Source organism: Eschscholzia californica, unplaced genomic scaffold (assembly GCF_041429995.1).
Source record: "Eschscholzia californica isolate CP2 unplaced genomic scaffold, dmEscCali1.0.p SCAF_1, whole genome shotgun sequence".
NCBI classification, from domain to species: domain Eukaryota; kingdom Viridiplantae; phylum Streptophyta; class Magnoliopsida; order Ranunculales; family Papaveraceae; genus Eschscholzia; species Eschscholzia californica.
In genome coordinates this window covers 73,159,010-73,182,633 of record NW_028238198.1, presented here as the reverse complement: position 1 = coordinate 73,182,633, position 23,624 = coordinate 73,159,010, and the positions used below count along the sequence as shown (strand labels likewise).

At 36.1% G+C, this 23,624-nt stretch overlaps 1 protein-coding gene across 1 annotated transcript; it reads right to left on the bottom strand.

Moving 5' to 3' along the window:
- Positions 1 to 1,416: 1,416 nt before the first annotated feature.
- On the bottom strand, positions 1,417 to 9,223 carry LOC147568979 (protein transport protein SEC23 E-like). The gene is made up of 12 exons (XM_086655429.1): positions 8,066 to 9,223; positions 7,792 to 7,965; positions 6,750 to 6,911; positions 5,386 to 5,528; positions 4,730 to 4,805; positions 4,422 to 4,594; positions 4,231 to 4,312; positions 3,852 to 3,929; positions 2,948 to 3,109; positions 2,587 to 2,850; positions 2,190 to 2,294; positions 1,417 to 1,993 (listed from the first exon to the last, which is right to left on the bottom strand). The coding sequence occupies exons 1-12, from the start codon at positions 8,828 to 8,830 to the stop codon at positions 1,847 to 1,849; spliced, it is 2,331 nt and encodes a 776-aa protein (XP_086511555.1). The 5' UTR covers positions 8,831 to 9,223; the 3' UTR covers positions 1,417 to 1,846.
- Between the last annotated feature and the right edge of the window lie 14,401 nt (positions 9,224 to 23,624).

Sequence of the window (23,624 nt, the reverse complement as noted above, 5' to 3'; positions counted from 1 at the left end):
GGTCCACTATTAGCGCCTGGACTGTTTAAAAAAACAAATCTATTAGCACTCGACTTTTTTCACAAGCATTAATGTTTAATCATTAAACACGATGCATTCAAACGTAAAATAATAAATTAGAGAACGGGTAATACATCTTACTAGAGATTTTTCCTGGGTTGACTACAGGTTGGGAAGAATTCTTGTTTCATTATTTCTTATGTTTTGGAAAGAAAGATAAAGGAGAAAGATGCTATGCCCAACAAATCTCCCACCTGAATCCCGACCGACTGGTGTGTCGGACATAGAACTTTCTCTCTCCAAACCTATGTCCGACACATCAGGCGGTTGGGATTCAACCGGGAGATTTGTCGGGCATAGCATCACGACTGAAAGATAAAAGGATACTTAAATTATGTGTTTATAATATATTTGGGTCAACACTTAAAATATGGGTGGGTCAACACTTAAAATATGGGTTTATAAGATACCTGGGTCGTGTGCTCGGAAACATTGGATGACTCGGGAATGAGAAATGTTGTTTGCCACAAAGAAAGGAGGAGATGGTCGTACTTTTTCCAAAAATTCTCTTTTGATGGTTCTACCGAACATCAGATTTTTACTTTGTCCATGGGACAGAGTAAAACGGTTACTTTAAGAATGTCGTTTTTCATCTAACTGGAAGATCTGAGTGGCTGACTCAGTTCCAAAGTAAAAAAAGAAGGAATAGCTGACTCATACCAAATTAGCTTCCTGTCACAAATTCGGTAAGTTTAAATTAAGAGTTCATAGTTTAGGGGCCACTGTGTCCCAAGTTAAAGTGCACGACCAGTGAAACACATTATAAGATAACAAGTTAAAAAACGCCTAAAATGATGCGATCTATGTAACTAAGTATATGATGTCAGAAGCACTCTTTATGTATCTCCACGGTGCGAACTTTTCGTTTGTAATTTAGTTGATTTCAAATTAAATAACATCATAACCTCAAAGCCAAAATGAATGGGCGTATTTTTCATTTGTAATTTAGTAAATTTGAAGTTCAAATAACATCTTAGTCTCACAGCCGAAATGAATGGTAAATCATATAAAACTTTCGGATCACCCTCACCCTCTGTTTATCTTTCAATTATAATTTCTCCTTGATTCTTTACCAAATTTCTGCATTTCATCAAACAAACTTTCAATTGCTTCCTATCTTCGTCGTTCTGAATTGTTGATTTAGCTGTAGATTGCATATCAATTTTATCCTAAATAGAGGACTCGAGGATTATCACGTACCTCAGGCACGGATTATCCCCTAGTCGGCTAAATTTGTAAATGTAATATGATATCTGTTGGATAGCCTGCAGCTTTTTGGACAAAAATAACTAAAAGACCGTCGTTTTTCAGTCTAAGAGCTATATAATCTAAAATTCAAAATACACAAAATGAGAATGAAAAAAAAATACCAACAGGTATATCTTAACTCCTAGAATCCTAAGTCAACTTACAAAACAAAGAAAACAAAAACTAAGCAACAGATACGAGAGCCACAGACAACTTCGCCCCGCCACCGCTAGAAGTGGCAAAACCTTTTTTACTTAAACACAACAGATAGATTTTTTAACCTCAGGTTCTTCTAATTTGGTCTTATTCTTGAAAATCAGAAGCCAACCTCTCTCTCAACATCCTAAACAATCGACATTTTTGTATCTTTTCCTTATTTTCAACTAGTGTTAGTGACTGCCCTCTGATTTAAAGAAAAAGATATTAAGAGATAGAAAGGGCAAAACAAGATATAAAGAAGTAAAGGGGAATCTTGAAAATGGTCACACTTAATGAGTATATCCCGCCGAAAAATAAACAAAACGAACGCTGTATAGTCTCATGACTGCACGGCAAGCCTTTGAAGATGCTCGAAGAACACTTGAAGACTGACGTCATCTGTGAAGATAATATCTGAACCAGCAGCTACATCATGGGATGAGTTGTATGTCGCTGATGGGTTCAACTTCGCCAAAAGGAATCGTGCCTATACACAAGATCGCAAACGATAAGGATGATATTGTTTGTATTTTATCTGATAAGCTCGGGATTCTTTATAATTGAAGAATAATACGTATTACTGGATATGAACTCAATAATCCCAGCATTTTTGTCGTCAGCATAGACAATTACAAGATATTGGCCAAATTGTAAGCATAAGATCAATGGAATAAGCTACCAACCTGGGAGCCGTGCTGATCGCAGACCACCAATCTTGGGACAGGAAATCTCTCACGGATGATGAGTTGAGCATCCTCACGAGGAGCTTGTAATAGTTGAGCAAATGTCTGCAGACGACAAAGAAATATAAGAAAACCAAATGTTGTCTAGTTGAGCTCACGAGTCAACTCAGGGGACTTATAAGTTATATATGGCCCAGTTATCACTCAAGGAGTCAAGGGAGGCCGAACTCAGCTTGGGCTTCTGCCAGGAGAGTCTGGACCGAGTCCGGGACCAACAACCAGATTTTTCGATTCGAACTTGACAGCCTTAGAAAATTGTTTGCCGTTTGACTTAAATTCAGATGAATAATTCGTTTCAATTATAAAACTACAAGCAGCGAAAATCTGAAGAACAAACCTGGTGTTCAGGTTGATCTTGGTAGCCCAAGTTTCGCCACTGAGCTATTGTCATTCCATGGAAGACAACCACACTGAAGTATGCATCCAGCAACAAGATTCGATCAGCAGAAATTGAAGCCACATCTAGTAATGCTGGTCCAGGTAGTGAATTAAAAGAATAGGAAATCAGCGAAGGTTGTATCATGACCACAGAGTTGGTGACATTCTCCCGGTTTAATAGCATTCTGAAATAGGCAGTCTCATCAGGACTGTTGTTAAACACCTGCAGGAAAAGATTCAAAAGTAAACTTTCCAAAACTAAAAACTAGAGTTCAATCATCTAGTAAACTGAACTTGATGAGAATTATTGCTTGAATTACCTGAACAAACTGTGAACGCCGTAAATTAAACATAAACTGTGGAAATATCGAAAAACTAGGATTTAATGTGAAGGAAGTTGGATCGTCCTTCCGGTAATCACCAAATCTAGAACAGAGGCGGATAAGAGATCGATCCAACCATCTTGTTGCATCAAACTCTTCCTGTAAAGAAAAGAGAAAGAAGAATAAGCTTCTTGACATGTAATACTATTGTAGTTGGGCTTGGGTAGCTTCAGTCCGAGCCGAATTAGGGGAACCCCAATCCAACCCACTTCTTGCTTCTTTATTTATTTTTTCCTTCGGTATATTTTGTTATTTATATGGAACTTTGAAACGAGAATTGACGCAAGTATATTTTTTTGTTCTACATAAGAAATATCTAATTTATGTGTATATTTATAAAAATAAGAAACTTTGTTATATAAGTATGTATCCCAGCTACACAACTTACTAAATTTCGTACACTTCTTGTGAATAAGTTCGTAGTACAGAGAAAACCAATTGACGCAAGTAGAAAAAAGCAAGATAGGAAGTTACATTCACATTAAGATTTCGGAGATAATAAATTAAGGCTGGTCAAGATGAAGCGGAGAAAGGTATGTTACTGCCATATGCTGTTGACCTAAAAGTACCTCAAAGTAAATACTAGATATCAACAAGACACGCCAGCTGACAATTTTATATTGATGTTTAAATTTTAAAATTCAACAATTTCTAGCCTAGGCTTTGATGTAAATGTGGAAATGAACAAGAAAATAACTTTGCATTCTGCACCAGGCCTACAAGCTGAAATTGCAGCAATACAGAGGAAGAAAGTGTTAATTTACACGTAGAAACTACATAATAGTACAGCAGCATATACTCACTACTGCCAGAACAAAATTCACTTAAGATGAGCAAATACCTCTGTCTCCATTTTTAGCGAAGTTAATCTTGCCATAACAACTGCAGCAGTTTCTTGGTCAAACCCCTGTACCAGTTCCTGTAAATGCAACACTACTCCCCATAAATTTTGTAACTTTCGTTAATAAAAAAAAAAGTTGTATTTTTTATTAACTGAACTGTCAAAACATGGATAGCTAGATTGACCCCTCATGGCGGATACAATTTTCTAGAAATGCTAGTCAATAAGGAGTAAGGAAATGTACATGAGGTTGTACAGTCAAACAAGGGAAATGGATACCAATAGGTCATAAAAGATTGAGTTATTATCCTAGAGATCCAAGAATCAGTCGTATAACCAAACAAAGCAGTAGAATAACACTTGACATTATTCGGTTTACCTCATTATTAGCAGCACTATCAACCCATTTTCTCGTAACAGTGGTTACTCGAAGCCTCATCTGTCCCTCATGATTCTGATAACTACAGCCAGATATGACCATGAAGATGCAATTAAAAATGAAAAGCAACTCCCATGAAACTAAATAAAGAAATGGACAAAAGGAAGTGCCCTGTTAAAACATAATCATACGTTGTTAAAAATTGTAGATAAAGTTGTGGATGCGCATTTCCTGGAGGGTTTGACCGATCACTGGTTGAAATATCGAAGAAAACCGTCAGACACGTACTCTTGTCTAGGCCACAGATCTTCCACGCTGTTGTGTTTCCTTGTCCAATGACTGTATCGGCACAAGAAGGACCTTTCTGCAAATCTTACTATAATCAGTTGAAGTTTACACGGCAAAGAATGAAAGAAAAGACAATCTTCGCAGAATAACTAGTAGAACTTCAGAAAGTTAAGTGCATGAATTCTAAGATAGAGAAGGAGAAGATCACAACCTTCTCCAAAGACGTACACGGTCCAATTACTCCCTGGATTTTTATATCCTTTGAACAGTTGATCTCAAGGGTGCCACTGCAACAAAAAGAAGGTAGAAATACGAGTTCATAAACATGATCCATAGTTGGAATCTATAACTGACAGATCAATAAAGATAACTGGAAGATTAATTACTAATATTGGAGAATTTAAGTAGGATTCTGCTACTCATGAATTTTATATACCCTGGAGTATCGAGTCAATAAACTCGAATCACATATATTAGTAAATTAAGGCCACTTACACCTGATCTTGGTAATGAAATTAAAGATCTTAACTTTCTTTATGCCTAATTATTTGAGAATAGTTTCATGGTGCCACATAAATGAAGTATATTCTCTTAGTATAGTCTCAGCATTCAGCATTCTGTTATTCGGGAGTCACTGCTTTAAGGGATGATCACTTGGGTTTGAGATACACCTCTCTATTATACAATTTAGTATTATGGGCTTACTCATTACCACATTCATTAGCAAAAGGTAACAACTATAAGCACCTTGAACTTGTTTTCGGACAACGAAATAAATTACTTAGAAAAAAAGGCCAAACACCAAGACTGACTGACTGGTTTTAGTATTTCTTCATAGATTAGATGATATAGACATAAAATACTCACTTGAAGGAAAGACCAAGGGATTGTTCACCCTCCTCAAACATGCGTCTGAAAGAGTCTTTAAATACAGAGTGCCCAAAACTTTCCGCCAAAACAACAAGACCACCCGTCCTTTCAACTGCAATTTTCATCTCAGCAACCCCTACCTAGAATTATTGTTATCACCAAAATAATTAGAGCGAAGGCTTTAACTGCAATCTTTGAACAAGAAAAAACACTTCGGCTTATGAACAGAATAACAAAAAAAGGTGGAAAACTGGATATGATTTGTTTTCTTATGCGAGGAACGAGGACACGATTTTCTGGATACAGTTTAGCAAACAGAACTTCTAAGTCCATGTGAAGTCCACATGTCACGTGAAATGATGCAACCAGTACACGACAAAGCAACCAGATACTGGCATTCCAGCAGCATACGAGTTGCCATATATGAACATAAAGCAAAGTAAACATTCACAAATATTTATAAGGTTAGAATCAATATGGACATGTTTTATAAACAAATTTGCTTATTATCCCAAGATACAGCAAGTAGATAGAACAGGTATTATGTTTCTACTTTCCAGTATATACATAGGTCGGAAGTGTACAAATCACATGCTGCACCTATCAATACCAATAAAGACACTATTTATGACTCCTGCCGAGCGACTTTAATCCTGAAACAAGTTGTCTCAAAGTATTGAATAAAATGTCCCTTAGTTTTCACTAGAAATAGACTGTCGTGGAATCATTATAGGCTGACTGCTACCCAAGTCCCAGCCAAGTAATCGTAGCATTTATAGAGGGTATTTTGGTTAGTTTAGGTATTTATTGTTGTAAGTAGATAACAATACATCATACATGTAGGAGTTGCTATCTTGCTTAATATTTTGAGCTGCGTGTTAGGGTTAGTTGTAAATGACTGTAAACACTGCTATTCTTATGTTAATCACCTTTGAGTAAATGAAAACCAAACTCGCCAAGTTTCCCTTTTCTTATGTACTTTTTACCAACTTTTTTTGTGTTTTGGAACTGTTCGCTATGCTATGTTTCATGGATTCCTACTTCCTAGTTGATAATCTTACCACATAGTTTAATATTATCCTAAATCCCATGCAAGCACAACATTCTAGATCTTACTCATCTTCATAAAAAGAGAAAAAACAGAAGGGAAATACAAAAGGTTGTTTGAATCAAATCTGTGGTTATTCCTAGCTCAAAAAAGATCATAGGAAGTTTTCACACAATTGCTTCAGTTGGCAATGAAGAATGCAGATAACACTAAAATACAAAACTTCTTCATACAACAACCTAGTAGAGAACAATAAACTCAAAAACAATAAAATACATAATCATAATATAAGTTAAGAAAATGCAATCCAAACCTGATCAAGTGCAGAAGCAAACAGGTCTAAGACGTGCCCTTGGCTAACGAGCTGCTTCGCCAGATTTTCATAAAATTTGACTGCTTTGCGAAAATGTGGAGCTGCATCCTTATCAAGATCTTTATGTGACCGTACTGGTTCAGACATATCTTTTGAAACAATCTGTCAATAACGAGCATCATCTCAAACTGATGTTATATAACACGTGAAGCTCAGCAAAGTAAATATGAGAAAATGCTAGTAAAATCACTGTTACAATTGCAGCCCAGAGATATACATAATGAACTCCAGGAAATTAAGTGTTTGGTTGCTATCTAAAGGAGATCTGGTGTAACAGTTAAAATATCTTTACAGTAGGCAGAAATAACCAGAAACAGTCACACTCACACAAATACAAAACAAATTTTGAACTGATAAGATTCATACGCTTTATGGAGCTCAAAACAAATCATTGTTTGTTAATAGAAGATCACTATATGTTATATGTCATAAAGTAGATTGTGAGAGGCTTAAAGCCAAGAAAAAAATCTCATGATGTAAATATTCAAACCTTCCTGCCTTTCATCCATGCCTTCTTTTCGAATATAAGTATCTCTTTAATACACCTTACACACTTTAGCTAGCATTAGATATACTTTTCTTTATTTATTTCTCTCACGCCCGGTCGAAAAACTAAACTCGACCAGAATTGCAGTAGTTGTATATGGCTGTACTCTGTATCACCTCATAGCTGTTACTAATATATAGGATTGTTTTCATTAGAGTACGTCATTAAATGTTATGCATCTCCGTTAAGATACTAGTGTGGATTGCAACCATGTATTTGTTATGTTTCTTCTTCATTTTTGTTCATGAATTGGCAACCTGTTATACAATCTTTCGGAGGTATTTCACAAACAAAAATGCTAGTGCAATACGATCTTTTAATTGTTATCCATTCAAAGATCCTAAATCATCAATGAGATTCACAAAGTTACATGCACTAGAAATTGACAACAATTCCAAAAGGAAGAAACATATAAATAGGATTAGAGAATCTTACTGTGCCAGGGCCCTCCGTGCATGGACCACCCACTAAGGCAATAATTCGTGCACCAGTGCCGGGCAAGCAAGCTCCTAATAGACCTGAAGCAACACTTAGTGCAACACCCGTGCATCGAGATTGTCGATTACCAGCCTCAACTGGCCACTGATCTCTTTGTAATTCATCTAAAACCTGCTATTTGCAAGTTCATCTGAGTTTATTTTTTTTTCTTTTGATGAAAAATTGAACTAAAAGAAGATTGAAATTTTGAAAATTTGAAATTTAAACCGACCGAATCCAGCGTGTATTCGCAATCAGATGCAGGCAACAAAAACCTACTAACAAGAGCGGAATTTGTAAACCCATTTGCAACCACTTTCTGAGGAAAACCCACACCTGCAGCTCCTCTCTGTGCTCCCACACTAAGCCCTAATTGATCCAAAATCTGTTCTTTCGTAATATCCTTGGTACCACGAAAAACGTAAACTTTAGACAGATCAGAGAACCCTAGCTCATGAACCTGAACTTGCGTCCCAAATGAGATAAACCCAACAAGGGCATTATCAGGTAACAATCCAAGAGCTTGTTTAAGAGCCGATTTGACAAATTCAAGTTCCTCTTCGATGACACAAGTATCAAGGACGAATAAAAACACAGGTGGTGGTGCAGAAACAGAATCAGGGATTTGATTAGAAGATAGAGAATAATCAACGGTTGAGTATTGAGGGTAAAGTTCAGCAGGAACATTAGTTTCAGAAATCATGGAGTAATGAACAGGAAATGAATTCCTTTGAAAACAAAAAGGACAGATCCAAATTTTAACAGAGAAATCAACGACAGAAAAAGGATTTAAGATGCAAGAACAAGACTTACATCTTAAAGGAAGGTAAGGAAGATTAGGGATATCAGGATGAGGACGGATCGGAGAGATTGAAGCAGCAATTGGGATCACACATTTACTAGCTTCAACTTTAGATCTTGGCCAATTATTCCATGTCATACGTACTCCGTCGATACCTCCTTCAAGCTCCGGTGCTGCTCCAGCCATCTCCGACATCTCTCGTAAGATTTTAGATAGATATAATTAGGGTTTCGATGAAAGAGAGGGGGAAAGCTAGAGAGAGAAAATTGCAGGTAGAGAGAGAGAGAGAGAGAGAGAGAGAGGCGACCCCTTGACAGAGGAAGAAAGGGGTCACCAGGGTAAGGAGAGACAGCGGTGGAGAATTGGGGAAGAAGAGAGGAGAGGAGAGGAGGATGATTTTGACTTTGTGGGTGTGCCTTGAAAATCGGGTCTGAAATTTTTGAGAATTTATATCGAATATGAAATTGGTGATATTCATTCTTTGTTTAAAGAGATTCGTAACTGTTCTTGTTATTATCTTCTGTCGGGTTAACTATTGTGTTTTTCTTTTAGACCGTTTCTATTGTGTTTGGTGGGCATGTTAACTTTGGGTTTTCTTTTGGTCGCTATTCTGGGACATAAAGTATAATCTCCGGTGAATAAATTATCTAACAAATTCATATTTTTTTTTTTGTGTTCTTGGGGGCATATTTTATTTTTAGCCTAAAAATTAACTTGAACAAATATTGTTCCCTAATTTTCATCTTCTCTAACACTTTCACCACCACAACTTCCCACCACAACTTCCCACCACTACCGAAGGACAACTCGCAATAAAAGTTGACGGTTAAAGGAGAGAGAAAGAGCCGGGTGGAGAAAATCACTTTTATTCTCGGTTAAGGCGGCGCCGCTACTATTAGGCAGTTATCGATCCTAGAATTCTGCCTATCCGGCGGTTATAGGACGGTTACAGTAGTTTTTTTTTTCAAATTTTCAAAGTTTATTAGATTGTTCTGTTGCTCTTAAGGAGCCTTTCATCATGAGATTTAGTCTCCTACCATTTTCTCTTCTTCCCATTTTAATCTTTAACATCAGGAATTTCGTATTGATCATGGATTCTCCCAATTCACAGTTTCTCCATCATTTCGCTGCTCTTACTACAGAAGACTTACCTCCGACAACTGTAGAAGGGACTGATCTTATTAGTTCTTTCTCAGAGAACAATAAAAGGGGAGTTCTTAAGTTTTTTGGATAAAAAAAGATGGAAATCGGTCAAGCTATGATCCGATTATCACGGGTCATCCACGGACCTAATCGTTTCTCTCTGACAGAACTTCTAGACAACAAGTTTCTTATTCGTTTTGCAACAACAAGTGAATTAGACATAGCACTAGAAAGTTCTCCGTGGACCATTGCAGACGAATTAGTTGTTTTAAAGGAATGTAATGTTTCCCTTGCTCCAGAAGAACACACATTTGAGTCTGCAAGTTTTTGGGTTCAAATGCATGGAATTCCGATGGGTTTACTCACTAGCACGACGGTCAACAGATTAGCAAGTTCTCTTGGAAATTACATACCGACTACACCGGAAGATGCTACTCGATGGAGTGTCTATGGGAGAGCAAAAATTGAATTCAATCTTAGTCAAAAGCTTCCTAAAGTTGTTAATCTTACTCTTTCGAAGTCCAAACTTATTGCGATTGAACTCAGATTCGAACGTCTCCCTCGTTTTTGTTTTAATTGTGGTCGAATTGGTCACACCATTAAATTCTGTCCAGTTGTCCTTAACTTTACGGATTTACTGAAATGGGATTTAAATCCTGAACAACAAGCCTTGGTTCACAAGGCTATTAAACCTAATTATACTGATTCCTTTAAAGTTCCTTTTTTTGCTAGAGGCCCAGGGAGGGAGTTGGTATCGTACTTGGCATTCACACAAATCCAGGCTATTAGTGATCAAGATTTCGGTAATATCATTCAGGATGAGGAGTCTCACCCAACTGTAACACCCCTAAAAGATTCTTTTGGAGACATGCTTACACATTTATCTCAGGCAAAGAGATCTAAGATGATGCTACCCGACGGTCAAATAACAGGAGTGACTACAAATTCATTTTCTTTGGACTTCATGCAGGCGGACAAGGCAGAATCGTCCAATTCTAGAGGACGTGGAGAGGATAGACAAAGAAAAACTTATAAACGATCATCTCGCTTAAGCAATCTGGATTCACAAATGGATAGGGATTCGGCACCCTCAATGCCGACCGAACCATGAGTTGCCTGGCCTGGAATTATCGGGGTTTGGGGAATACTCCGACAAAGGATACATTATTTCAATTCCTCGGGTCTACCAAACCCAATTTGGTGTTCTTATCAGAAACTCGTTTATCTTCCTCTTGTTTGTTACCTAATTTTAGTCAGTTTGGTCTTACTAATTGTTTTCCTGTCCCTTCTATTAGTAGAAGCGGTGGATTATTACTCCTTTGGTCTAATACTATTACTGTTAATTTACATTTTTCCTCTTCTAATTTAATCCATGTCACTATATCCGATATGGATAATAAACCAGATTGGGATTTACTTTGTATCTATGGACCTCCGAGGGTCCAAGACCGAGCCCTATTTTGGTCGGATCTTCTTGTCCGTATTAATAATAATTCAAAACCCCTATGTTGCATTGGGGATTTGAATAACATTGTATCTTCTCAGGAAAAATGGGGTGGGTCTGTCCACACCCCATTTGTTAACCAATTCAGGTCTTTTATAGACCAATCGGGTCTAATCGACTTAGGTTTTAATGGCCCGGCTTTTACCTGGACAAATAATCGGTCCATTCATCATCTTACTAGGGAACGCTTGGATAGAGCACTCACTAATTATAATTGGTTAATGGAATTCCCGGATGCGGGTCTTTTTCACCTTCCTAGATACAATAGTGACCACGCGCCTATTCTCCTTAAGTTTAAAGTGGCCGGTCAAGTGTTACAGACCATATCTAGATATGAGGTATTTTGGTCCAAACATACCAATTATAATGAGACTATTCGTAAAAGTTGGGAAGAAAGTGTTGGTCCCTTCCATGATAGAGTCTGTCAAGTTAAAAATAATCTAGTTATTTGGAGTAAATCAGCCTTTGGAGTCCTTAAAGACAGACTGCGAATTCTTCGTAAGAGACTCCGAGATGTTCAGACCCAACCCCCTACTTCTAATTCTCTCATGATTGAAAGTGATATACAAGAACAACTTCTTTATTTAGAAGAAGTATATAGAACCAAAATGGAGCAGCGTTCCAAATTAAAATGGACTCACAATGGAGATCGGAATTCTAAGGCCTTTCATGTGGCCATGACTCAACGAAAACAGAAGAATAAAATACAACAACTAACTAGTAATTCTGGTTGTTCTATCACTGAAGAAAAAGAAATTGCTAACGAATTGGTTTTGTTTTTTCAGAATTTATTCCAGGCAGAGCCTATCGGCCAAGCCCCAATTGAGATCATGGAAGCATATAAACTGATATCGGACACAGAAATGGGCTACATCTCAAGAGTTCCTACTTCGGAAGAGATAAAAGAGGTGGTTATGGAAATGGGTTCTATCAAAAGCCCTGGACCGGATGGTCTTCCATGCCATTTTTATCAACACAATTGGGACGTAATAGGTTCGGATCTAATCTCTTATATTCAAAATGTTTTTGAAACAGGCAAGATAGACCCCATTATCAATAACACCACTTTAGCCCTTATACCGAAAGTGAGAAACCCGAGTATGGCCTCTGATTTCAGGCCAATATCACTATGCACCTCAATTTATAAATTCATCACTAAAATAGTGGCGAATCGTATTCGACCTTTTTTGGATCAATGTATCATGTGGACTCAGAGTGCCTTTGTCCCTTCGCGTCAAATCATGGACAATATTATAATAACACAAGAAATCATTCACTCCATGACTAAGTCTAAATCCAGAAAGGGAAGATTTTTTCTTAAAATTGATATGGCCAAGGCCTACGATAGGGTCAATTGGGAATTTTTAACTAAGGTCTTGAGAGCCACTGGGTTTTCAGGTCTTATTTTAGACCTTATTTTATCTTGTATTACTACTTCTACTTTCAGTATACAGATCAATGGACAGCTCTATGGGAATATTGTGGCTTCTCGGGGTCTTAGGCAGGGGTGTCCTCTATCCCCCTACCTATTCCTACTAATCTCTCAATCTCTCTCGCTCCTCATTAATCATTATGAATCAAAAGGTTTGTACAGTGGTTATAAAATAAATCCATCTAGTCCTAGTATTTCCCACCTTCTCTTCGCGGATGATCTCATCCTATTCGGGTCGGCTTCCATTACAAATCTTACAGCCATCATTAATATCATTGAAGCTTACTCTAACTTTTCCGGTCAACTTGTTAACTTCGATAAATCCTCCATATTTTTTGGTAAGAGAGTGCCTTTAGACATCCAAGCCCGATTTTCAGATACCCTTCAAGCTCCAAGAATGAATAATCAAGCAAAATATTTAGGCTCCTTTCTCCTTAAATCAGGGAACAGAATTGACAGTTTTTCCTGGTTAACAGATAAATTTCATAAAACTTTAGCAGGATGGAAAAACAAATTAACTTCTCAAGCTGGAAGGACTGTTCTTATTCAATCTGTTCTTGGTGCCTATTGCACTTACTCATTCAGTTATCAACAAATACCCAAGCAAGTGATTAAGCAATTGGAAAAAACAGAGAGATGTTTCTGGTGGGGCCATTCTACTTCAGAGAAAAAAATACATTTCATCAACTGGGATATCATCTGTTCATCTAAAAAACATGGTGGACTAGGCATAAGGGCATTATCAGAAGTCAACAGCTCTCTCATTGGTAAGATGACTTGGAGGTATTTAACTCAACCTAACTCAGTTTGGGTCAAACTCTTAAACTCAAAATATATTAAGTCTGGTAATTTTTGGAGTATTAACTCCCCTTCCTCTGCTACTCCATTTTGGAGAGCTATTCTCAAAAGTAGAAATACATTTGAATCTAATATTATTTGGAAGGTGGGTGATTGCAATAATATTCAGATCATGACAGACCCTTGGTTAGAAGACCAACAAAATTGTAGACCTACTATTATTGAACCTATTCCTTCTAATATTAAGTTTGTAGCAGATCTCATGAAGCAAGATAACAAAAGTTGGGATCAAGAGATAATAAGAAAGTATTTTGATCAAGGAACTATAGAAGCCATTAATTCGATTATTATCAATCCTTCATCTGAGTCTGATAAACTCATTTGGAAACCTACTGAAACAGGTAATTTTTCCTCCAAATCTTATTACCAGGAGATCAGGGTTAGACCTATCTTAAACCAGAGGGTCCATGATTTTCCTTGGAAAAAGATGTGGAAGCATACTTCTATTAACCCTAAGGTTCAACTATTTATATGGAAAATTCTTCATGATGGACTAGCAACTTTCGGTAATTTAGCTAAATTTATACCCACAGTCCAACCAATTTGTAAGTTATGTGATACAGGTGATATCGAGACTATCGATCACCTTTTTGGGTCTTGCCCTAAATTCAGAGAATTAATTCATATAACTAATAATAATAGTCTAATAAGTTTAAGCGAGGATCCCATTCACAGACATACTAATGAAAGGTAAGAACGGTGAAGCAGAATGGAGAATCTTTACTTATCTTTTATGGTGTTGGTGGAAGGAAAGAAACGCATGGATATTCCGATCTACAAAACCAGATCCGATTCGCTGCTGGTGGTTAGCCAAGAAAGAGGTACTAATACTTACCCCTTTGACTAATATTTCTTCTGATCTGGTTGATGAACAGGAAACACAATGGTTGCCTCCTCCTTCTTCCAAAATCAAAATAAATGTTGATGGTGCTATTAATCCACCACAAGCAGCTGCTGGAGCTATAGCTAGAAATCACTTGGGAGAGATTTTAGGGACAAAGAAGATCATGTTTCCATCGGTATCGCCGCTTCATAGCGAAATGAAGGCGTTCGAGCTAGGGTTTTGGCTAGGTCAAGAGTTGGGGATCCAGGCTTATATAATAGAAGGGGATAGTAAGTCGATGGTGGAGATGCTTTCACACCCTATTTGCCAACCTCCGTGGCGTCTATCCAGTGATATAGAGAAGATTCGTGGACACATTTCTACGGTGGACATTGATTTACAATACTGTCCCCGAATCTCTAATATGGAGGCTCATAACTTGGCGAAATCATGCATTACCCCCTGACTAGAGCTTATTTAGTTTTCTGGTCCTTTCAGTTCATTTTATCATCCTAGATTAGTTATCTTATTCTTATCAACTCGAATTTGTAACTTACATTGGGATGTTATATCTATTTGAAAGCTTTATTCAAAAAAAAAAACTTCCCACCACTACCATTCCGACCACCATTGTCACATCTTCTCTCTCATATCTTCTCCTCTCTCACTAACTGTTACTCTCTATCTCTCCCTTTCTCTCTCACTGTTTCTCTCTCTTTTTCCCTCTTCATCTCCCTCTATATCTCATTGTTTCTCTCTCTCACTTGGCTTCTCTCTATTTCGTGATTTCTCCCTCTCCCACACAACTCGGGCCAAGGGAAGTGTCCCCTTCGCCGGAACCCGAACGAAGAGGACCTGTAGGATCTATATATCATGGAGATGAAGGATATGTTTTTTCGATCTGAAGGAGATGTCCTTCTTGAAGGAATGTCTTTCGACCAAGATAACAATGCGCTCAATTTGTCAAATAGGATAACGATGACCTTATCTGGACAATCATCTAGTCTGGTCGAATTAAGGTCGTAATGCTTAGCTACAAACCAACTACGATCGTCAGATCACTTCGGTGATCAACGGCTAACATAGACCGGATCCTACAACAGGTTACACCAAAAGTGGTGACTTAATCAAAGAGAATTGACTAGAGGGAACTAGGCAAATAGATGAATTAGTTCCAGTTTGACAAGTCCAAAAAGGTTCGGTAGTGCCCGGACAAAGATAGAAAGAACCGGGCCCGAAAGAAGGCCCGGATGAAAAGGGAATGGGTCGGCCATGTTATGGGCGACCGCATTAAGTTGGGCAGCCAGGCTCATCCCATTAAAGGGCTGCTCTGGCCAGCCAGAATAAAGTAGTCCATATGGGACTTAACTCCCATCTGGAATCCTACTCAGAAAGAGTTTTTTGAGTCTTATCTTTTCTGTTGTTTGAATTGAATGCTAGTTTGGATATGATTCTAACTTAGGATTTTCTATATAAGGACCATTATAGAACAGAAAATGTGTGGAATTTTCTCTAGAGAAAATCAATTTCTACAACATCAAGTAGAAAGAGATTTTAGAGAAAAAACTCACATTCCTATCTATCTAGTCAAAGAAGAAAAGTTCTTCTTCTCAACCTTCAATGAGGTCCTAGCTGACAAAAGAAGGGAGATCAAGTCAACTTGCTCGGGTGTCTCAATTAGAGGGGCTACAATTGAAGCTCTCATCTTCGGAATAAAGGCATCGAATTTACTTCGATAGGAAAGCGATTAACGTAATCTACTAACCTATTCTAGTTCATCTTTAGTTCTTGCATGTGATCCTGGTAGCTAGTGTTAAACATGTTAGATGTTTGAGATTCCGCTTAGAACACTAGGTGACACCAAAACCCTACAGAAGAACCCATTAATGGAGTCATTGAAGATCTTGTAACTATAGTTGAAAATCCCATTTTTGAAAATCCAAAATCACCGAGTTTGCGATTAAGTTTATCATCTAAAAGTATGTTTGATGATTTAATATCACCATGAATGATTTGAGGTTTGCATTCTTAGTGTAGGTATTCAATTGCTTTTGTTAATTGAAATGTTGTTAACATTCGATTCTTCCATGTTAGAATAACCTCTAGCATATTTTCTCTCTCATGGAGTTTTTGGTGTAAATTTTAATTTGAAACGTATTCAAATAAAAAAGCTCATTCTTCTGCAATAGTAAAAAAATAAAATCAATACAAAATAATCAAAACACAGAATTTATTTTATGATTTAAACCAACTCCAGATTTTAATTTCAAATTTTGAGATCTAGGTAGGTGTAAAATTAGTGAAAAATTAAGTACCTCTTTCGTCACAGTAGTTATCATGTTTAAGATGAAGCAAAATTTCCAGTTTATGTCTAAACATTCGTTAAGACGTTCACTACTTCCAGTATGAATCTCGAGAGCACCAAGAGACGAATCAGAGAAATGAGAGAGATAAACATTACTGAAACTTCCTTCACCAATCAAACTCGGTTTTCTTGACTGAAGAAGACCACCACCATGACCACCTAAGGACTAAGAAGAAAAGAAAGCCACTGAAGTGAAAGATGAGAGTGAATAAGTGGGAATTGATCTCACATGGCGGAATGTGTGTGGGAAGTTCGAGTTGGTAATGAGACAAGTGAGAGGACTTTAGTCTACACAAGGGTAGATGGATTCGAGAGATATAGAGAGAGACATAAGAGAGTGGGAGAGAAAGAATATGAAGATCGGGGGCAATGTTTGATCAAGTCAATTTCTGGGCTAAAAAAGAATGTGCCCCCTAAATCAATCTTTATTGACTAAATTTTTGTTCTCTGGGAATCTTTCTTTTTTCCAGAAGCTGCGACCTTTCTTTTTGACAAATAATAATGCGTTCAAGACATATAACAGTTTTGGAAATGTGTCATATAACACTAAAATGCATTGAAGATTGAAAATTAAAAGCTATCGCTAATTTCTAGCAAAAATATGTAAATTTGCTTTACACATTGAACATGTTTCAACACCAAAGTACTATTTGTTGTGACCCAACATCAGCATGTCTCTTGACTTCTTTCTATCATAATTTTTCTGTCTGAACTTTGATTCGACCTTCGTCTTCGCCGTTGGACTCACCATAGACTCCACTTATCATTTGACCTCTGATTTTCACATAAATGACCAAAATACTCCTGATTCTCTTTCCGATCTCTTTCACATGAGAAAATGTAATGAATTGCTTCGTTTTATTCCAAATCTAACGTCAAACTCCAAATAAGCTCCCTAACAAAAGAACACATTAATCATTAAAAATAAAATCTGAAACGAACTAACTCATTGAAGTTAAGTGATCCAAATGTGACCTTTTAACGTCACATCAGTACATCATGAATAAAACGATGATTTTAAATAAGTCTTATAACTACCATCATAAAAGACATATTGCCTCTAAAGTCCATGTAAAGATCTTTAAGGTTATCCTAAAGGCATGAAAACACATTTTTTTACTTTATTTATACTCTTTAACACAAGTCAATAAATGACATATTTTACCTCTACCCTGAATCGAACATGTAATCTCTAGATTTTCGAAGCAGATTCACACCCAACTGTCAAGTAGTTGTTAGTTGTTTAGTGTTATTTTGTGGTAGTTATGCATCGATCAAATCTTTATGATGTAACCATACTTTCATAACATATTGTTTATTAATTGAGTGGTTTTAAGGTGGGTTAGGCTAGCTGAGCCCGGTCTGGTCCATAAGAACATCTCCAATGCAACACTCAATCTTATAAATTTTGAGTGTCACATAAATTTTTTTAAAATTTTAATTAAATTCAATTTGAATCTCTAAGGTAATGCGGATATAGTTAAATAGAGATATCTCAATAAGACATTTTATTTCTAGAGTACCATCTTGAGAGATATCTCTAGTTGGTTCTTTATAAAAATAACTATATCACATAAGTAAGTTTAGAATTTTGTATTGAAGACACAAGAAAACTGAAGATCTCTATTTTCGCCTCATAAGAATCAGAATCTCAATTGGAACTTAACACATAAGACTAATTGAGATTATTTTGAATTTTGGATTGAAGAATGCTCTAACATGCCCAAATTTGTAACCTTACAGTCTCACCTAAATAGTCTAAAAGTTCTTCACTTCATTTGTAAGGCTTCAAAAATTAAGAAAAATTAGTCAGTCAACGTCCAATATAGACTGCATCCATCTAAGAAGCTAAATAAGATGGAATACAATAGATAACAGATTAAAAACACTTATCGCGACATATGGCCCGACTAATAGGCTTGGATGTTTAGAGCCATTAGATAAAGTTGGACATGTTACCCATAGATACAAAGTCGAATTTTAAGTGTGAGTTAGAGGGGAAATTGTGTTGATAGAAAGTAAAAGGATTATTTGGCGCCTGACAAAGTGTTATGCCTCCCCCACCGACCCCCCCACCCCCACACCCCAAGGGGAATTTAAGGAAAGGAGGCGCCATTAACTACCCAAATTTCCAAAAAAATGGCGGTGGCCCAAGTAATCTGGCTAGGGCAACCTCACCTATTTCCTTTGGACGAAGTTCAGTCTACCTAAGAAAGTTCTATAGGCACCTTTGGGTTGCTATACGCTATTCCCTGCCAAAGCAGCCCATACATTTCAGAATGTTTTCTCTTTGAAAGAAAAGTATAAAGTATGGACAAAAAAAATGTATTTATATGCTCCTAATATGAAAATTGAACTTCAGATATGAAGTCTAATTTTAACAAACATATCGCTCTTCATATATATATATGAAGAGATAGATGAAGCTGAGAAAACTAACTAAAGGTCGACGAGTTTATGAACCATGAAGAGATAGATGAGATGTTGTTGCCAATCTCCACCTTGAAACTACCTAAAGGTCGACGAGTTTATGAACCATGAAGAGATAGATGAAGCTGAGAAAACTAACCCCAAGAACTCAAGAAGAGTAATTAAAATTCAAAACTTCACGAATAGAAATATAGAACCCCAATGATCACACAAGATCTATGTCACAAGAAAAAATGTCGAAGCTAGTGTAAATGTCATACGCCACGGGTAATAAGAATAGTGTCACATCTGTTAACTAAAAAAGAAGAAGAAAAGTCACATAGATTAAAAAAACGAAAACCTTTTCCCCTCATTACCAACTAATTTTGAAATGAATTTCACAAATTTAACATCATATGCCAAAGTTTGAATTGAACCCCAATGATCTCACAGTCTCACAAATTTTCAGAAAAATGCTTCTTATCGTACGTTGGTCTAAAAGTCGTTGTGTGCATGAACTACCAATCTTAGAAAATTATAAGACAAAAGAAAGAGGAAGATAAGGAGAGAAACCAAACTCTTTTGTTTCTTTTTGTTGATTTTATTACATGAAAGGGGGGTACAATTAGTTAGGAAGAATCAAGCAGGTACACAGATATTTCAATATTTTCGACAAAAAAATAAAGATTGTCTTCTTTATTGACAAAAACTTATTAAAAGATGGTAAAACTGCAACAAGTTGGTGACTTGGTGTAATACAATTGTTTCAAAGGACTCCATTAATCACTATGTATGTAAAAGCATAAATTTTTATTGAGAATGTGATAAATTCGCATTAATCATCCAATTGAGAACTAGAAATTAAGTAAGTATATCAAATTAAATATATATATAAGTTTTCGGGTTTAGGATTTTGGGTATAAATATATATATTATATGTTATTGCTATAGTTATTGACTTATTGATTTATTTAATACCATCTAAATATTAAACTACGGTTATAGCATTTAAGAACAAGTGCTAGTTTCAGATTTGTCACTAATAAACTGATATCGACGTTAGTTTGTAGTTTAGAAATTTCAAAATAATTCCAGATTTGTTGGAAGATGGCGACTATCCACTACAAAACAATATTTTCTTGACTCTAAAAGGCAACTGGATGCTAGGGTGGTCCTATTATGCTTGAATTGTATTGAGGTCCCGATAGTGATTTGCTAATTTAAGATTTTTTTCTACTTGATAGATCAATATTAGGGTTTGTTTGTTCCTTTTGTACTAATACTTGTAAAATGACCAACAACTTCTTAGCTAGTTGGTTACTTGCTAGTGCAAATCAGTTTCGCGGAATAAAGAAATCATTATCATACTTAAATAATTTTTTCTTTTTCTTTTTCGTTCGTATTGTTGTTATAGTTTCTAGATTTAGTTAGGATAAACTTACTCAAAGATGTGGTTGATCAGTTATCATCTGGTTTCAAATAAACTAGAGGGAGTAGGTAGTGGTTCATAATATCCGATCAATTTTAGCATGTTAATCCGGAAGCCTAGACTAGGTCCGAATTTCTTTTAGAACTAGTAAGATTATTCCCGATCAAAAAAGGAAATAAATGAACAAGTCTAGCCATGAAGACAAATTGGACTAGCATACTTCATACATTTAGTTATTCATTTTTCAAGCCAAATTTCATCACAAATTTTAAATTGGCAATAGAAATGCCTCCAATTTTGTCCTGAAATTTCAATTTGACTTGAAGTTATAAAATTTCTAATTTATCTACTACAAAAATTATTATTATTAATGGCCGCGGCTTTGGGGAATAAAGAAAAATCTCTGGGGAATTCATGTTTCTTTGTGAAATCTCTAGGGAATATTTTTTTATGGGGAACACAATTTTTTTTTATAACTTACACCTCTTTCTTCTTCCCCTCTTCTTTCTTCTTCTCCGGAAAAAAAAACTTATTCATCTCATCTTTTTTCCTTCTCTTCACTTCTCTTATCTTCCCCAAATCTCAAATACATACTAATCTTATTTCTCTAAAATCAACAACAAAGTTAGAGAGATAAAGATGAAAAAAATATTCTAAACCCTAAAAATCATCAAACAAAATATTTTGAAGTTCTTAATACATCTTCCATGGGATGTCCAAAGCAAGTTTCTTTCTCCATTAATCCTCCCCAAGATAAATACGTTATAAACCCTAAAAATCAATTAATTTTGAAACCTTAAAACATATTCACTTCTAAACATATTAGGTTGTTCTCCTATGTTTTTAGGGTTTAGTGATTAGAAGAAAACAAAGCTTTGAAAAATAAGATGAAGAAAAGAAGAAACTTGTAAAGAGTTTAGGGTTTAAAACCCTAGAAAGATTTTGCTTAAATTTATAAAAGTTATTTCTAAATTCGTTTATAGGATCTTCTAAAAATTTAGTTTTGTTTAACTCTAAAATTGGGAGCCCTATAACAACAAATAGATATAAAAAAGTCAATCTTGGTTGACCAATTTTGTAGAGAAATTTTATTCCCCCGAGATTTTTTTTTATTCCCCAAAGCCGCGGCCTTATTATTTTCCTTGGGCTTCAAATATTAATTGATTCTCTTACGTATCATATATTTTTGTTTTTCTGAAACCGTTTTAAAGATAAAATAAAATAAATTCCCACATCTTTTGGTGGACGTCATCAATGATACTTAAGTGTGGACTAATTTTTTTTTTTTTTGTTGAAACAAGTGTGGACTAATTAGTAAGCATGGGATTTACAATTTTCTTTTTGGTATTTGATATAAGCATTAATTTCAATTTCGCCTCAATTTCTGATCAATTAGAAAACCTAACCCATATTGTCCAAGTTCTAAATGGTCTAGGCGAAATTTATGTTAGTAACTTTACCAGTTGAGTTCTCTCTCTCTTCTCTGTAAAAAATAACCGCCTCTCTCTCTTAAAGCGATCTACGTCTCTTTCCTCTGACAAAGGGTCCTCCCTTCGCCGGAACCTTTTTATGTTTCCATTTGTAGTTTCTTCTCCATCAGTAAATAGTTTCTAGGGTTGTTTTCCTTCTGAGATTGAGTTTCTAGGGATTGTTTTCTGGACTCACCACAAATCGATTCTTTCAATTTGTTAAAGGATTCGAAAGATTTAGTAACAAATTGATGGAGTGAGAGAGGAAGAAATAAGAGAGATTTGGGATTTCTAGGGTTCAACAGGAATTGGAACAACAACATTGGCTGATCGAAGCTTCCTGAATCTTTGGATCCGTCAAGTAACAAGCCTAAACAGAAGGACTCAAAGACTTGTTCGGCAGTGATGGTGGTGGTTGGCCTTGCGATTTACATTTATTGGCGACGGTGGTTCTCTCGGTTGGAGTAATTTTAGTTTTAATTCTATATACTTTGTCGACCTTTAGGGTCTTTTCATTCTCGATCTCCAGGATCTTTTGTCGACCTTTAGGATTTTTTGTTTGAGTTTGTGTCTGGTCAATTTCTTTCCCTTCATGAGGCACTTTACATTCCAAAGTTCTATGAACTTATCGTATGTAACTCTCATGTAGTTCTCAAAGAAATAAAAATTATCATCCATGTAACTTGTGATTGAATCACTTATGAATGAAATATGGTTTCGCTTGGTTTCAAAAAAAAAAAACTTTACCAGTTGATTTTTTTTCTTATTTTTCTTTTAAATCTATCTATATTTTCTCTATTTTTTTTTTTGTCAAAATGAAAATCGCCAGCAGACGGTTGGCCGACCAACACCGACTATCTTCTTAAAAAAAGGTAATTGTTCATCTCTCTTCTTCCTTTCTCCTTTTGCTATCTCGGCCATCACAACTACCACGATCTTTACCATTTTCTCTCTGTATCTCTCGTTCACATTTTCAGTTGTTTACAGTATCAACCATAATTTCGATCGTGGAAAGTGCTAAACCACCTAAAAATTTATTTCCGGGCTGAAAATTGTATCTTCCAACTAAAACTCACAACTGTAAATCTATTACGACAATAAAAATGGTTTACCAGTACTTCTCTAACAAGTTTTGTCAAATACGAAAAATTGTTGCCTTCCTTCAATTTTTTTTTTGAATTGGCTTTTCTTCAAATTTTACATAACGTTTTTGGTGTATGGTGTATCATGATAGAATTTTACCGAATAATTATCGTTTTGTATACCTCACTTTGGTTGAGTGGTCACGTGTATGTATTTCCACCAGATAAACTACGGTTTCAATCTTAAATTTGTCAAAAAAATTCTCATTTTCTAGGAAAGGATACTAATATTCCCCATACTAGCTAAAGTGTGGTGAGGGGGGTTTGCCTCTAGCCCTCTACATAAATCCCCTACTTGCAACTTACCATAACTATCCAAAACAAAGATAAAAAATCAACAGCCTAACAGTCCACAGTGACACACTCATGAGATCTTGTCCATAAGCATATTCATAAGCTAACATTATTGGACTTG

Coding starts and splice junctions, on each gene's coding strand:
- LOC147568979 (XM_086655429.1), bottom strand. CDS start 8,830: ATGTCGGAGATGGCTGGAGCAGCACCGGAGCTTGAAGGAGGTATCGAC. Junction 7,966..8,065: donor GCGAATACACGCTGGATTCG/GTCGGTTTAAAT, acceptor TGCAAATAGCAG/GTTTTAGATGAATTACAAAG. Junction 3,930..4,230: donor ATAGTGCTGCTAATAATGAG/GTAAACCGAATA, acceptor TTGCATTTACAG/GAACTGGTACAGGGGTTTGA.